At 39.5% G+C, this 17,904-nt stretch overlaps 1 protein-coding gene across 1 annotated transcript in view; it reads right to left on the bottom strand.

Annotated features, from left to right (window-relative positions):
• Positions 1 to 8,681: 8,681 nt before the first annotated feature.
• COPS2 (COP9 signalosome subunit 2) overlaps positions 8,682 to 17,904 on the bottom strand; it is a 35,079-nt gene continuing 25,856 nt past the window's right edge. The window contains exons 11-13 of the mRNA XM_090029537.1: positions 12,890 to 12,972; positions 10,369 to 10,427; positions 8,682 to 9,435 (exon numbers count right to left, since the gene is read on the bottom strand). Of these exons, the coding sequence (XP_089885663.1) occupies positions 9,291 to 9,435; positions 10,369 to 10,427; positions 12,890 to 12,972 (287 nt within the window). The 3' untranslated portion in view covers positions 8,682 to 9,290. The remainder of the gene's footprint in view (positions 9,436 to 10,368; positions 10,428 to 12,889; positions 12,973 to 17,904) is intronic.

Below are 17,904 nucleotides of genomic sequence, written 5' to 3'. Positions count from 1 at the left end.
AGAATATTTTAAGCTTATTACACAAAAGGGAGACAGAAAATGGGATATTACTTAATTTGTTAATCTAGACGTACTATTTGTGGATGCTTCCATGCAATTAAATGTGTTCTGTTCTTTTCTTTAATGCAACAAAGTAGGCATCCAAAGCCATGTATTGTTATGTGGATTACATTAACAGCCATCAGCTGATGCAATTTAACAGGAGTTTCATCAGTCACGGACAAACTTGAGTATGAGATGCAACTATACAGATAAATTATGAAATATATTGCTGGTTAAGTAAACAACCTGATCTAAGCTTTCAGATGGCAACAACTCAAATCCCTATAAAATTTAATGCATTTTTTCTATAATTGCTTATCTTTTGCTTATTTCTGCAAACAAATGCACGTCTCTGAACATATTTGAAACCTAGTCACGTCACCTCTCTCCAGTAATGTGGGAGGACTTGTCTGACTGGACAGAAAACCTAGTGAAAAATCCCACTGAGAACAGTTCTGAAACAACTGGCTTCTTTGTAAAAGGTGCCAGAATTTCAGTGTGGAATGCAGTTTTAGTTCGTTCAGAATCCCACCCAAAATGGTGGTGACTATAGAGAATATGTTATGACATTTTCTTAAGATATGTGTTGGATTTTTTTTTAGATAATGAATCATTATGATGAAATTGTTCATTATAAAATCCTTCACTTGTTTCCAAAATACTTACCATCATAAATGTCACCATTGAAAGGGGCGTTATTCATAGTTAACCAACAGTAACAAGAAGTTCTAAGACCTTAACTGGACAGTGCTTTAAAAAAAAGTGTTGGATCTACATACACATTACAGAGAAAGTCCTACTGGATGACCTGAGTTATTGTGGGGGAGTAAGGAAAGGAACTTCTGTCTTTTATAAAATTCTTTAACTGTCCATTTTCAGAAAAAAGGAAAAGATGCAGAGATGTTCGCATTAACTGTGACAGCTCTGCTCCCCACAGCTATGCGAAGGCATTTGATTATAACATAGTTTTCTTTTTGCTTGTGTAGGTGGGACTAAGCAGCATTATAGTCCTGGGGAATCGTCTCTGGAAAAAAGCATCCAACTATTCAATCTAGGCATGCAAGTAATTATCAGTACAGAAATGTGGATCCATTTTTGAAAGTTATCTGTCCACATAAAGACAATATTCTGTTAGTTTTAAAATCTAGTAATTAATGCATCACTTTTTTAATGGCAAGAGAAGGTTATTAGGCATCTGTCTAGTGGTGCCACAACGTTAATACAGTGCCCATTTAACTTTTGCTGTTAAAAACTTGTCAGTGTTATAGCCTTGCCTGGAAGGCAGCAGAGAAGGAAAAGCAGTACTCAAAACTCTGTTAGTGCCAGAAAGTGCTTTCTGATATTAGAAAAAAAAAATGAATTTAACTGGAATGTAACACCAAATAGTTTGGCAGGGCTGAAACCCACCTAGAAATGATTCAAAATAATAAGAACAACATACACCATGAAACATGTATGCTGCATGCTTCTTATAAAGAGGAACAAGGCCTCAGTTCACACCTAGTAAAGCACTTAAACACATGTGTATCTTTACATCTGTGGGGAGAACTAGCAGCGAATGGATGTTAAACAGAGGCATAAAATGTTTTTCTGGACAGAGGCCAAAATCCTGATTCTGGCTGGAGAGGGGAGAAGGTAGCAATGGATCAAAAAAGGGGCACGTCTTGCCATGAGAGCAATATTGCATATGATACTGCAAGCAGCATCCTGCCATGTTGGGCAGGCAGCTGAGCCAGCCAAGCCAAAGAATGAGCTGCAGCCAAAGAGGGGAGGTGAGCTGGAAAATTGGTGTGGCAGGCCTGAAAATCTGACAAACAGGATTCCAATGGCAGGCTGCAAGTGCACTCTGGTAGTGGTTACAGTGAATGTACAACTCCCACTGGGGGAAGCGGCAAAAGTCCTTGTAGTACACTACATGAGGGACCCTGCCTTGGAATTCTTGTGCAGTGTAGTCAGGAATGGGCCATTACTTCTGCTGCACAAGTTTTTAGGAATTAAAGCTCAAAAGGTAGTTTCAAATGACCAGTCACCAGAGTAGAGATGTACTTGCAGTTCAGTCTGCCACTGGTTTAAAAAGAATTTAAGTGGGTAAATAAATGCCTTATTTTCTCCTAGGTAGCAATGTCTCTACTAATAATCATTAACATTTAGCTTTATGCAATATTTTCTCTAGTTTCCTAGTCTAACTACTCTTTGGGTTTATTCTTATTATATATGGTACAGACCTATTATTTTGAAGATGATAAAATTAATAGTGAAGTTATTACCCTTCAAAGTTGGTAAACATTTAAGATTAAATAACTTATTAAATTATTAAAGTTAAATATGGTAAACAGTAAGTTATTAACCTTCAAAGATCCTATGTAAAATACAATGAAATACCAAAAACCAGTTAGAAGCAAGTTTTTTGGGTGCTTATTTTTTATTGGACCAACCATATAGTCTACCTCTCAACTACACAGCTGTTCCAATAAAAACTATTAGTTAAAAAAAATACCCTTAATCCTGGCATATTTCCTAGACCATCACAGCAACAACACTCTAACCCTACAAAAACCTGTTGTTGTTTAGAGAGCTAGAGAAATATGGGGTAAATTTCAGAAACATGCTGTTTGTTAACATTACTTATTTACTGCTTGTTTAAATTACTTTAAAAAATGTACATTTAAAAAAACAAACAGATTTTCAAATAGGGACTGAACATTTTACAGCAAATGTACACTTTCAAGGTAGTTGAAAAAGTCACTAAATTTTTCTTTTATAATGGACTTGTTTCAAATATCCATCACCATACTGAAAGGCACCAACAGTCACTTTACTTATTTTTTAAATGGTCTTTTCTTGTTGATTTTCCATTCCTAAGCCCTATTTTATGAGTTTGGCTAGACACAAGTAACTTTTACAATTTTCCAAGTGGAAGAGTGAAATCTTACCATAGCATGGTTTCAGTTTCAGGCGCCTGGAAAAAGAATTTGGGATGCCAAATCCAAAACAACTCCAACATACCCTCACCAAGTTCTTCACTTGTTTGTAATGGACAGCCTCAGTGCAAATGCTTCCAGCAACTTTAACTGAAGCATAAAATCAGTTACATATCCTTGAGCACATTAGGATGCATACCCACTGCCTTACAGGAACCTGCTTAATACAAGTAACAGGTATCTTGTGTTAATTGCAGTGAAAGAGACATGCACAAGGAAGCGAGGAAGTTGTGAAACATGCATGATGCATTGAGTTTCACAGCCTACACTGCAGCTTTTCAGTTTGGAACTGTGCGCACACAATCCTGTTCCAAGCCACTCTGTATTCGTAATCCACAAAACATGTTGCCTCAGAAGCGCAAGAAGTTTTTTTCTTTGAAGTACATCGATTACCTATTGTTCTTCACCTACTAGTTTATGTTAGATTTTATCTTAGTTATATTGTCCTTGCCTTTGTTACATAATGTTACCATGTTTAAGCACAGAGTCCAAAAATTTAGTTCCTTGACATGATGCTGACCACATTCCTGGTCAGTATATACCAGAATAAATCCTATTTAGCAGTATGCCAATGCTTGTGATGATATCAAGTTGGTCCTCAGAAATGAGGCTTTGATTCCAGCTTTGGCTTCTATCTTACCTAGCGGGGACCACAAAATATCACTTTTTATTTTTTTCAGTAACTCTACTCTTCCTGTGTTAAAGGTCTCTTTACAGACATGTATCCTGGTAGCTCTACATTGAAGAAAAATTGTGACAATTGAGAGGATAAATAGGATAGGAGCTGATGAATTGCACCTTTTCAGAATGAACCCTGACTCTCCAAAAACACATACATCAGCACACTTCTAACATTCAATATATACCACACAAATGATTTGTATGCTTGGCAAGTACATAAGCAAACAAGTCCATACATTAGTAGGATTCAGTGCACAGAGTGTAGGTGTTTGTACACGACCGTGCCAAAGTTTTTGCATAATGTCCATGCCAACAGCACATCTAAATTCTGTAGAGTTAAAGAGATAATATAAACAATTTACTTCAGAAGGAAATGTCACAGGAATGCCAACATTCCAGACAGACCTAGGCTAAGACAGGGATACAATTTAATTTGAATTTTATTTTTGGCAATAAACTTTTATTTTTCTGGCAAGAATTCAGATACAGACTAATTCAGATATGACCTATATAATGCTAAGACTTCTATGGTAAAACATGTGATATACAACATGAACTTTTTGATCAGGCAACCTTCCTCTACTGCCCCTTTTGCCTACCCAGAAGTCTGACAGCTGCTGTAGTACTTCAGACCAGTGCTTCTCAACCTGTAGGTCACAAGAATACATGAAAGGGTCAACAACAAACTTTTAAAATGGATTCTCCTTTAAAGGAGAAAAACATGGGAAACTGGCTTTTTCCTTGCAGGCTGCCAGTTTCAGCTTGCAAGGGGCTGCATGGACCCCTCCATGTTCCCCTTTCCCCTGCCTCCTCCCCCACCACTAGGGGCCTGGGGGCAGTTGATCAGGAGTGAGGGGCACTGGGGTGGGACTGCCCAAAGTTTACAAATGGGTCGTGGTACAAAAAGTGTGGGAACCACTGCTTTAGACCCACACATTGCTGCTCCTCCTGTATTTTCTTTAAAGTTTTATATGGGGAAAGTCTGTTCCTATATTTCATAGCCTAGCAGTAATGAAGAGAAACTGTCCAGAAGTACATCTAAGACAGCATCCAAAAGTAGTTCTGGACACATGCTCAGGGTTGCACTAAACTAGCTACACTGCCTAATGTCTTGGTTTTGTTGTTTACTGAATACCGAAGTAGGTAAGGCATGCTTCTTGGCTGTGCTGCCAGCTTGCTATGGTGAAAGTATATATGTACCCTAAGATACTCTGCTGATAGGCATGACACAGAGCTGTTTAAAATATAACAGTCTAGCTGGGTATTATTTTTGTGCAAAAATGCACGGATTTGAAGCAAATGTTCAACTCTGTTTTAATGAATGGAGGGCAGAAAAACAGCATGACTGAGCACAAAGGATACTCCAGAAGGAAGATTTACTGTATTCTACCTTCCTCTCTGAAAATTCTCAAAGCTCCTGCCCAACAAATTCCCAGGATCAGAAAAGGCTCATTGGGCTATGCAGGGAAGAATTGATCATTTAAGCAGCATTAACATCTATTTGAAGCTTCTTAGCTCCTTTTGAGAAGTTGGAGTGAAGTTGTACCCTCCTGCAGCTTGGGGAAATGTAAGAAAGTGACAGGGAAGGGTGCCAGTAATAGCAGACCTCAGCATGTCTCTCATGTTGTTTTGGGAAAAGGAGCTCTGCAAAGGGAATCAATGTTGTAGGGATGCCTCTAGATTTGCACATATGAGCCCCAGGACTTACTAAGTGGCCTGTTTATTAAACTTGGCACAGTTGCATCTATATTAATTTGCTTCAGCTAAGTGCAGTTCCCAGACTACAAGCACTTGCTCCCTGGCAGAGGGAGTATTGTCAGATTTTTAATGGAATTTTTAATGTAAATAATACAGCCCACCAAAATGGTAAAAAAAACTATACTGGGCACACTGACACATGCATTAAGAAGCTTTAGTTAATGTTCATTAAATCTAGTAATTACAGCATGGAGTAGCAATTGTAGCACATCCAAACAGACTCAATTAATCTAATCAGACTCTAATCGAGTCTGCTGGAGTATGGTAATTACCACACTCCAGCAGCCTCCCGCTTCTTGCGCATCAGCATCCCCATGCTTTAAAATGGTGGCGGGGCGCGTTTTCTAAAGCTTATCAAATGAGCTTTAGTTCAAGTGCCCCCATTGCTATTTTGAAGTGTGGGGACATTGATACATGAGATGCTGCAGCACTTTAATTAGAGTAGCTCTGAGAGTCTCTCTAATTAAAGTGCCACCCATCCTCCCCACCCCAGCCCTGGAGCACGTGTAAAAGTGCCCTGCATTGTGAAGTACTAGGAAAATATGCATTAGCTTATTTTAAAGTGCATTAACTAAATAGCATGTTTTTAGTGATGCTTAAATGTGCATTAAAATAGGCTAATGTGCATTAAAGTGCACATGCAGATGTGCCCATTGTGTAATGAGAACACTATTGGAGGTTATGTTATCTGAAGATACTTTGAACAAACATGAAAAGGACTTTGCCTGCAACAGGGAGCAAATGCAATTTAAACTCACTATATATTACATGACTGAGTAGATTAAAACAAATGCATTGGCTAAAATCCATCAGAAAAGGAAACTTGCAAATTAAAATTCAGCCCCACATTACTCGGAGGAAATCCTGAACTTGGTTTTATTTTATAAATGCAAAGGAACTACAGTTGCACATGAAAACTATAGATTGAGAGTAATTCTGTGCATGTGGTAGGTAGCTGATCTTTTATATATAATTTAATCATTTCAATACATTTTAGTTACAACCAGGAAAAGGCCCAATCAAATCCCTTTGTGGTTTTAAATAAAATGCATTGAGAAATGTGTTGCACCTGATACAAACTGTGGCTCAAATCCCAGGCTACCTGTGGGATCTTGGGCCAGTCTTAATCTACACTATGACTCCGTTTGCTGTTTTATAAATTGGGTCAGCAACCTGCAGGGATGTTGTGAGGCACTCAAATAATTTAGTGATGAATATCATTTAAGTACTTAAACTGACAGAACCTAGTCTACAAGACCGGCTATCTGCAAAATTTTGCTATTCTAATTTAATTATAGTTTGTTGACAGTCCACAGATATATATACAGTCATCTGAAATAAACATCCTGGCCTCACTATGAAAAAGCTGTTTAACCAATTTGTGCTATCTTTAATAGGGAGAAATCTGTATAGACAGACCAGAAGAAATATCACACTACAGGATTTTAAATGATAAACAGTTAACTAAAAAGGCACAACTTGGATTTACTTACAGTAAGTTGGAAGACTTCTCTGTGATATAATAAATACTATAATAAATAAATTACTTTCTGAAATGTTTATTTATACAATTTACTTTAGGTACTTATTCGACTGTCAGGCAGCTGTGTTTGCCTTCATATGACTCAAAGAGAACTCAGCAAATCACTTTTCCCAGTCTCCTGCAGTCTCCTACAGAATGCTGCATCTGCTCAGAATAGGCACTGGACCCTTTTTCTACCAATATTACAGACTCCTCAAATAAAGTGAAATGTTTTTTACAATTCCTTTTCGTCCCTAAATACACAGCTCTTCCGGTTCAACTGAATATCACAATTGGTTTTTCAGTCTTTGAAAAAAATGTGCTTTTGCTTAGTAAGTTTTCTATATGTAATTCAGGCTTACAAGCAAAGGCTATTCACAACAACAAATGCTTAATGTAAATCAGCAATGACCTTCAACTTTTTAGGCCCAGACTAGTACTTTAATAGTGATTTTAAGTTTCCTGAACTAGATTATCTGAACCAAAAAAAACAAACTTAGAACTACCTGAAATTCAACAAAGTGGAGAATTTATGTTACCTTTCTGTTTCTGAGAATATCCCATACTGATAATAAAAACACTGTACATATTATACAAAGAAAAAAATCCTATACATTTTAAGACCCCCAGCAATTTAGTAAAAGTCCTAATTTTTGAAGTCCATGAGATTAGTACCCAAAAATTGTTAAGTTCTCAGAGCTTTCCTGTCACTATTACTTAAAAGCTGTTCTACATTATTTTACCAGCTGGTATTCCACGCCTTTCCATATAGAAAGCCACACAGCATTTGCCATCTGTTAATCTTTTCCATATTTAAGATCTGAATTTGATTTAATTTTATATTTCTTCAGGTATTTATTGCTTAAATATCTATATATCCCTTAGGATAAATATGACTGCACCATTTAAACCTTGAATGCAATAGGTGAAAGTGTCAGAGAAGAGACCAGCTTGGGAAGATTACCATATCCTCAGTGTACTGCAGCATTGGATTTGTGCTAGCTCCATCAGGCTGCCAGAGAGATGTGTTAAGACAGACTGTCTGGATGCTACTCCAGGTCCATACTTAAACAGATATGATGGTCCAAAATTCCCAGGGCACAGAAGGGATGCACCTGCTGTGCTCATAAGGGCTTCAGTATTGTCTCTGAAGGGACTGCACTGTAGCCCAGAGATTTGGAAAGGCTGGAATCTTCCCCCTGCAAAAAGCCCATATTCTACTCCCATACTGCCAAAATCCCAGTGCTGCTCCTGAACTTTGGTTTACTGTTTATATAAAAGTACTACAACTGAATTCAGAGCCAAAGAAGAACATGAATCTAGTTTAACAAGGCACAAAGTTAGCAATGGCATTCTGAATTTTCCTCAAGCCATAGCCTAGCAAATATTTATTTAAAACACCAAGATCAAAATAAGGAACTAGAGAGCACCTACTAACACTGGTTATAATGGGATTAGCAAGAGTCCAGTATCTCTCAAAATAAAGTTTTATGCCAGCAAGATTGCTAGAAACCAGCTCTTAAACTCCAGAATAATTGTATTTAACTACTGTAAAAAATAAATCAATAGCATGCATGCCAAGGTTAAGATTTAATCTCCACAATATCTCCATTAATTGGAAGGGCAAAAGAGCACTCACTTACCTACTTTTCTAAAAATCAACAAGATGTCATGAAAAAACATCAAGAAACAAGCTGTACAATTTCTGAACTGCACTGTTTATTTTGCTGCTTGAAACCTAAGTGACAGTATGCCACTATAATTACGGGGTTTCTTCTAAACTTTTACTACACTGCAGGTACAGAAATATACGGACACATTTTTGGAGAATTGACATTTTGCAAAATGCAGCAAACATTTCAATTTATACATGAGAAAAGGAAGTGTTCAAAAGGGTATGCATTTCAAGTTATTGCAGGTTATTTCTGTGAGAGAATTTCTGAAGGTAAAACATGTTTAAATTTAACCAACAGTAACGTGTCAGTGTATTTAAAATCATGACAAAAATCTTCTCTCTGGTCATTAGTTGCCCTCGACAGATTACTAGGATGTTGTATGTTTAGGGCAAGATGTCAATACAGCATAAATCCCATGGCATTTTGGTTTTCTTCTGGAGATTAAAGCTGTTTTTCTTGGGATAAATGCAGCAGCAAAACACAAACCAGCTGATCAAAAAAGCACTTCTGCCATAACTCCAATAATTTCAGGGCACACCAACCGACAGTAGTTTTGCCATTCCCAGTTCTTTTAAGGTTTACATCTCTGCACTGTTGCTTTAAGTACATTTTGTGAAAGCTTGTTTTCTGTTAAGCCAACTTGCTGACTACAGCTTGGTTGAGAGAATTTAGTTGGTTGGTCCATTTATCTAACGCAGTATACCGTGCACCACCCCTCTTTTGATGATCCAGTTCAAGGAGCTGGTTGACTTGATCAATTCGGCCATGAATAGTGCTAGAATTAAATAAACAAACAAGTGAATATGAATATTCTCCAGTACACATTAAATAACTGAAATTAGTATGATTCAGAACTTAAATGAACAACAAATGCAAGTGATAGATATCCAGAGTCAAGGAATTCCTGGCCCAGGAATTCAACATCTGCACAACTATTGTCCTGAGGGAAACCATTATGAACAAAGGTCAACTGCAGGTATCTCTCCTAACACAAACAGGTGGAGACTTGGATCACTGAGAGATGGCATGCTTGGTTAGGAGGTATACACGTGAATTTAAATGGGAATCTGATGTGAATAGTTCTGTTAAAAGGAATGGGAGCCAACCTTGACAGGTGTGCCACAAATTAATCCCTGTACCTCTCAGTACCACTTGAATCCCCTTCCCCTGCCTGATCTGCTTCCTGCCTCCTCCCCAGCCTGCCCCATGCCACAAACAGAGGCTGCCCCAGAAAACAGGAACAAGGTTTCTTTTCTTTAATAACTGAATTTCCATTAGTCAAATTAAAAATGAATATCTTACAAGCTATGGTCAAAGTCTGAAAATTAACTAATGGCGCTAGATACAATTTCTATTATAATTAGCATGAATATTCTCTCTAAAACCTCTCGTCAGCTCTGAAAATCCCAACCTTTACAGATATGACTAGTTTATAAGAATATAATTTCCAAATTTGACACACTGATCCAATTACATGCTATTACAGAATTCAATATGAACATAAAACCATGCCATTCAACATAATTGCAACTATTTTAAGCTCACATCTTTCAAATGTGATTCAACTTTTCCTAGCAGCCCTATATGATCAGCAAACACATTATCTCGTTGCTATAGGATCAAAAGGTAAGAAATACACACACTGTTTGCTGCATCCTCTACACTATATTTTTAAACATTTCAGTAATCAGAAATAGAAGGTACATACTTATCCAATATGCACTGCACAAGCAAACTCTCCACATCAGCTACATCTATGTTTAATTCCTAAGGAAAAAAAAATCTAGTTATATTGCCATTCTACTATTTTTCAACATTAAGTATTTTAATATGCACACATCTCAGTATGCTCTGCAGGCTTCCTTAGTTTGCCTGGTGACAGATTGCAGCAGTGCATAGGGCAATCCTAATTGGCAGACAGACTGTCCATGGTTAGCCTGCATTTCCCTGCAGTAAAATGTGGGGACTATGAAGGGGGAGTGTTCTGGAGCAGCAGATTCCAGCAAGTGGCACATTGTCCCCCTAAGAGAGGTGGGGAGTGGGAGAGGGTGCAGAGGGGGAGAGAGAAGCTGGAGGACTATGTTCTCTTCTGAAAGAAGTCATGGCATTTATAGACATTTGCTCAACCCAGGAGAAACTCTCCTGGTAATGATTTAACCCTAGGTATTCCCAGGTTATTTTACTCTTGGAGTGGCCATTTTTACCCTGGGAGAAAAAGCTTGAACATCTGTATACTTGTGGTTTCTCCTGAGAGAGCAGCAACTCTCTCAGGAAAACCTGAATGTCTGTACAATGCCTCGGAAAGGAATAAGCATAATTTTCAAACATTTGTGCAGAGGGCCAAAAATAAGCACTAATGGAATTCCTGGCTGAAACTAAGATTTGCAAGAGTCAGTTCTGTGCAAATGGTTCCTTACAAAACTCCATGTACTTTAAGAAGCTATACTAAAATGGATTTCAATTTATCACAATCCTTAGGTAAATCACAAAAAATACGTTGAGCTCTTTCCTAATATTTCATTATAAATCAAATTAAAGATGTTAGCATGCAAACAGATAAGCAAGACATCAGATTCTCTTGAACTCCTTTTTGAGATTAATAAAGCACTCTTTTGGCCTAGAGACCGCTATGACACAAAACTACAAACAAAAGACCATTACTAGACTGCAATTCAGATCTGGAGTTGTCATGGGCAGGTGGTGTCAGATCCCATATACAGACACAGTATGTTCTTGCTAGGAAAGAAGTGATTTGTGGCCTGTTCATTCTCTGAAAATAAAATAAAAATGGATCTCTACATTAGAGGAAAATTTTAAATACTGGGTCAATGAGGTAATCAAGCTACTCTCTGACAACTTACAACCTGTCCTATACTTCCTAGATATATTGGAGTTACTTGCACAAAGAGCAAGAGCCATAATCAAATAGAATTCCTTATTTTTTTTAATCTTACTCCAAGATTTTATACTTCTTCATTTTATCTATTTTGTATCATTATATACTATGCACTATTTTCATTTTTAAATTGGCAGAGTGGTATTATCTTGTTTTACGATTTTACCAATAAACCCTAAATATATATTATTTTAGTATTATATACTTTTGTTGTCAATTTCTTTATATTGTTTTAGCAAAAAAGTCTGTAAATAAACTACTACCACATATGTTTTAGAATGCTGACAAATTCTTCAAGGAAAACACAATCTTTAAAGTATATCTTTCCTTCACAAGAAAGGAATATTTTAGTTCCATATTTCTTCAATTCATATTAATTTTGTTCTACAGGTCAGACTAGGCAGTGGCCTTTGGGAGAAAAAGCCTGAACATCTGCACGCTTTTGGTTTCTATTGGGAGAATAGCAATTCTGGTCCCTTCTGGCTTTATAATCTATTCTTTTGTTTTACAATTCCACTCCTTTTCAATCTTTACACTGACAATACTGAATGCTAGTGAAACCTACTGAGCAAGAAGGGATACCCTACCTGTCATTTTATTTTAGTTCATGTGTTCTAACTCATAATTTACTGCAGTTGCTATAGTGGAATTATGCAAGTTGAAATGTTTATATTTTCTCTAAGAAGAGATTTTCTGCGTATTAAGTAGAATATATCAGCTGAACAGCTTAGAAATTTGTCATGGTATTAGCCAAGTAGTCATTTCACACCTAAAACGTACCAGTTTCTACAAGACACTGGCCAGAACTGCTGTTCTCTCACATTTGGGGGTCTTGCAACTGCAGCAAAATCACCTTGCCCCACACTGGTTTGGGTCAGCCTGGAGCAGAACAGGATGAGGAAAGCTGCTGTACCCCTGCCACTAGGCTCCCGGGGCCTTGCCACAGCAACTCAGTGCCGTCCTCCCCTCACATCTCCCTGTACTCTTCTGGGTCAGCCCAGGAGAATGGCCCCTGCCCTGCCGATCAGCCGACTGATGAGATGGGGAGTGGGTTGCAGGAGGGGTAGTCTGTCTCCTGGGGAGGGAACCTTCTCTAGCTGTTCCATTTGACAGCTCATCCCCTGCCCAGGTAGGGGAGAGGGAAGGCAGACCATGTGCTTCTCTAACTGCAGGGGTGGCTCAGGGAGCAGCCCCCTAGTGTCCCCTGGCTGGAGAGCTTGCCTGTGATGTCAGGAGTCCAGTCTTGACAAGGCTGTTCCATTTAGAGAGGTGTCAGACATACTTATTCACAACTCATTCACTTAAGCAAATGCAAAATTTCTACTGCAAGTACCTTAGAAATAAAAGGAATATGTATTCTTGTGTAAGGCTTAATTAATTTTATAAGCACTTGTGTTCTGATGTTTCGCAAAAGCTCTGTAAGAAAAGAAAACAAACAAACATACATTATAAAACCAAGGCTAGCATTCAAACAAGCAAACATGTAATATAGTTCTTTTTGTCTTCAGCCATTTCTTGACTACTATGATATAAACAGAGCAGTGAGTGCTTCCACGCTATAGAAAATCTTTTTTTCCCCACAAATGGTCTCACAGCACGTACTCTCGTTATTTTCAGGAGACCTGAAAATAATTTATTCCTTTGTAAATCATTTTAAATAATTTTAAGAGACTGGATAAATAGTGCAGAATATTTAATACACAGTAGCTCTGCATTGTGACTTTGCTACTTTAACACCTGTCTCCTGCCAAAGTGTAAAGAGATGGAGAAACTGAAGATGCAAACGTACATAAGCTTAACTTAAAGCATGAGTAGTCCTAGTGAAGTCATGAAGATAGTAGGATGGCTCCAGTGGTATAAGGGGACGAGACACAGATTTGTGAGAGTCGCTATTAGCTATAGAGACTAGCTAATCTTACCTAGCTGGTAACATTTCTGTGACTTTCTTATTAACCTGCAAGTTTAATAAGCTACAAATGAAATATGCATGTAAAAAAAATCACAGAAGTTTGCTATTCATTTTAAAATTTGAGATGCACTCATTCAGTCATCTCACTGTTTTACTACTGCATGTTTATTCATCACATAATCCATCATTTTAAATTTTCACAAGAATGTTTGAAAAGCAATACATAATCCTAAAAATGTTGGACAATATTTTATATTTATAACTAGTGACAATCAATGGCACAAATAATGGTCAGATCCTCCAGCGCCACACAGTCACATTTCATTACACTGTTCATCTGATTTGATTGTAAAGCCCTTTGAACTAGCCAAAGATCATTTCAGACTAAAGATGATCCTTTGGTGGTAAAGATCTAACACAGAGATTCTAAAACATATACTCTCACTGCTTCTGGCACATGAAATAAAAATAGTTTGAGTGAAATGGGGTATGGCATTCCTATACCATGGCCTTTAATGCAACACAGGAGAAGGACAGGCACTGAATGCACACCAGCATTATGATCATGGCAGCATGAAGATAATGTTTTCCTTCAGTAGGAACCTGATCCAAAATTCACTGAAGACATCTTTTTGCTGACTTGCATAGATTTGGCTCAGGACCTCTCTCTCATAATTTTTACTTACTCATCTTGGTTGCATTTTGCTCCTTTTACTATGTGCAACTATTGGTTTCGCAAAGCGAAAAAAGGCTTTCATTAATGTTGTAAATTATAGGAGTAGTGCATGTAGTACTTTGCTCCTACTGACTACTACAGGGGGTTCTCCTATAAAGCAAATTGAAAAGCAGAATCACCTGAGTAAAACTAATAAATATAATCGACTAAACAGGGTGTACCAAGTTAAGAATAAAACAATGTACATGAATACACATTGTAATGAGCTGTAGATTACTGGTTGCTGGATAAAAAAGATCCTCAAACCTCTAGCTGTACCATGGCTCCCAACCTTTTCTTCCTGCAACCCTAAACCCTGGTCACAACCCCCACCCCCGCTGCTGATTCACACTCATGCCTGGCAGCACCAGCAGAGCCCAGGCCAGGCCGTGATCATGGCAGGCAGCAGTGGCAAGAGCTGTGCAGACCATGCATCAAAAGAGTCCCACAGGCAGGAGAGGTGGAGCCAGGGGCGGACCCCCCTGCAACCCTGATTTGGGTTGTGCCCCAAGTTTGGGAGCCACTGACCTATGCTATCTGTATTGAACTACTTAGTCCAATTCAGGAGTGGTAGTTCAGCATGAGAAGTGTTTATACTGCAATACAGAATGGTAATACAACTACCTCTTTGACTAGAAATAGTTACTTGAGGGGTTCAAATGAGAGGAGAGCAAATAGGAGCAAAGAGAGAAGCTGCATTTCATAGGAATAAGATTTGGCATTTCTTGGGCTATGAAACTACCAAACTCTCTCCAGACCCTAGTTCTACCATGCCCTCTTTCATTTCCCAATTCCCCTCTTTCCCAAGCCCCCCAGGAGTAAATTGATCGTCCTAAAAAGACCTCAGAGACAGTAGTCAACGCAAAACAGCAGCAGAGGTGCTACACATTTCCAAGTTCTCTCTTTCTGTTAACCCCTTCCTCTTCTTCAGCCAAATGGAAGTGTAAGGCACTTCCTGCAGCCACTTCCTTTTCCATATTGCTCTGCATATTTGCCAAATATCCATCTAACTGATCTGTCCAAGTTAGGATGCACATTGTACTGCTGGGGGGGGGAGCCAAATTATTTGAAAACATGGGCAATATTTTTCAGTAGATAAGGCTGCTAATATTATATTACCAGAAAGTGACAGAACATCACATGGTTCCACATACTTCTCTGGTTTGTACTTCAGTACACGTACCAAAAAATCAAGTTAAATTACTTTAATCTTCTTAAATTCTTTTTATTACTGAATAGTTACAAATGCAGCCATCATTGCATTGTTTACAGATTACATGGCTTAGATTCAAAGATTGCCACCAAAACAGAAAATAATTCTCACTAACAGGAGCTATGCTGAAAAAAAAATTGTTGTGAGGGACACGATGGACTTCATCTCTCCACAGTCTCTTTCCTGGGACATGATGGGCTTCATCTCTCCACAAAAGGTAAGAGTCTCTTTTCTTACAGAATGGTTGGCTGGCCTCCTACACTTTAAACTAAGTATGATGGGGGACGGGGAGGCAGGAGATGGAGAGAGTCTAGAACCTACAAACTGCGAGACATGCAGCAGTACACCCCAGGTAAGTACCAAGGGGCCCTTTGGGCATCAGAAGTGGGGTGGGGGCATCAAAGGCACCATTTGGAGGGCTCAAGTGCCTCTATACTAATGCTAGGAGCATGGGGAACAAGCAGGAAGAACTCGCACTTCTGCTTGCAGATAATAACTTTGATTTAGTGGGGCTAACGGAAACTGGTGGGACCCTACCCATGACTGGGCGGTACACATTGAGGGCTACAGGTTGTACAGAAGGGACAGAGTAGGGAGGAAAGGGGGTGGGGTTGCTCTCTATGTAAAGGAGCATTATACATCTATCCTAATCAAAATGGGATCAGAGGAGGAGAAAGTTGAGCATTGTGGGTTAGCATACATGGAGGTCATGGGGAAAGGGACTTGGTGGTGGGGGTCTGCTACAGACCACCACACCAAGAGGAAAAGCTAGACTTGGAATTCTTGAGGCAGCTCTCAGAGGCCGTACAGTCTAGGGACGTGGTTGTCATGGGGGACCTAAACTACCCTGACATCTGCTGGGAGGAGCAGTCAGCCAAATCCAACCGTTCACGTAAATTCTTAACCTGCATGCAGGACCTTCACCTAATACAGGAGGTATACGGTCTCACTAGGGGGAATGCCTTACTGGACTTGGTGTTCGCTACAGGGGAGGACCTGGTAGGGGAGCTGCAGATTCATGGTCACCTTGGGGACAGTGACCACCAATCAATCAAATTCACCATATGGTGTAGGAGTGGAAAATAACTAGTAGGGTGGAAGTGCTTGACTTTAGGAAGGCTAACTTCAGTGTGCTTAGGAGTCTAGTCAATGACGCACTGCAGGAGAATGAGTATTGGCGAGATGGGAGTCCAGGAAGGGTGGTTGTTCCTAAAGGAAGCGATCCTTTGGGCATAGAGGGAGACTATCCCAGTATGAGGGAAAAGGGGGAAAGGAGCCAAAAAATTTCCTTGGCTAAACAGGGAAATCCAGGGGAGCCTAAGGGCAAAAAAGAAGGCATATAGGCAGCGGAAGCAGGGGGAAGCTACCAAGGAGGAATATACCTACTTGGTCCGCACTTGCAGGGAGGCAGTTAGAAAGGCCAAAGCAACTACAGAGCTGAGGCTGGCAACACAAATTAAAGACAACAAAAAGTTTTTTTAGGTATGTAGGGAGTAAAAGGAAGGTGCAGGGCAGCATAGCATACTGAAGAAGAAGGAGCAATTAGTGACAGACAAGGGGGACAAGGCTGAGCTTCTATTCAGTGAGTTTTTTGCCTCAGTGTTCCTGAATAGGGCTCAAGATAATTCTCCTAATGGGTTCTTAGATGGGCATCAGAGGGATACCAGCCCACCAGCTGTTGACACTGACTTAGTGCAGAGTCACTTGGATGGACTGGATGTGTTTAAATCAGGAGGCCCAGATGAGCTGCATCCGAGGGTAGTGAAGGAATTGGCCTGTGTCATAGCAAAACCACTGGCACGGCTGTATGAGCACTTGTGACACTTGGATCAGGTCCCAGAGGACTGGAAAAAGGCCAGTGTGGTCCCTATTTTCAAGAAGGGGAGGAAGGAGGATCTGAGTAATTATAGGCCAGTCAGTCTCACCTCCATCCTTGGAAAGGTCTTTGAAAAGATTATGAAGGATCATATTTGTGGGGTCCAGCGGGAAAAATAATGCAGCAGGGAAACCAGCATGGATTTGTAGCAGGTAGATCATGCCTGACCGATCTGGTTTTCATTTTATGACAGGGTCACAAAATGCTTAGACACAGGAGTAGAGGTGGATGTCATTTTCTTGGACTTTAGCAAGGCCTTCGATATGGTATCTCATCCTATTCTCATAAATAAATTAAGAGGCTGTGACTTAGATGTTTACATGGTCCGGTGGGTGGCAAATTGGCTTAGGGGTTGCACCCAGAGAGTGGTAGTAGACAGGTCGGTATCAACCTGGAAGGATGTGGGTAGTGGGGTCCCGCAGGGTTCGGTCCTTGGACCTGTACTCTTCAATATCTTCATCAGTGACTTGGATGTGGGTGTGAAGTGTACTCTGTCCAAGTTTGCGGGTGATACTAAATTGTGGGGTGAAGTGCACACTCCGGAGGGTAGGGAATGATTGCAGGCAGACCTGGACAGGTTAGAAAAGTGGGCAGTACACAATAGGATGCAGTACAACTAAGGACAAGTGCAGAGT

Source organism: Crocodylus siamensis, chromosome 15 (genome assembly GCF_052110815.1).
Source record: "Crocodylus siamensis isolate JL-2025a chromosome 15, ASM5211081v1, whole genome shotgun sequence".
Taxonomy (NCBI): Eukaryota; Metazoa; Chordata; order Crocodylia; family Crocodylidae; genus Crocodylus; species Crocodylus siamensis.
The sequence above is the reverse complement of the archived record's forward strand: the minus strand, read 5'-3'. Positions and strand labels throughout refer to the sequence as shown.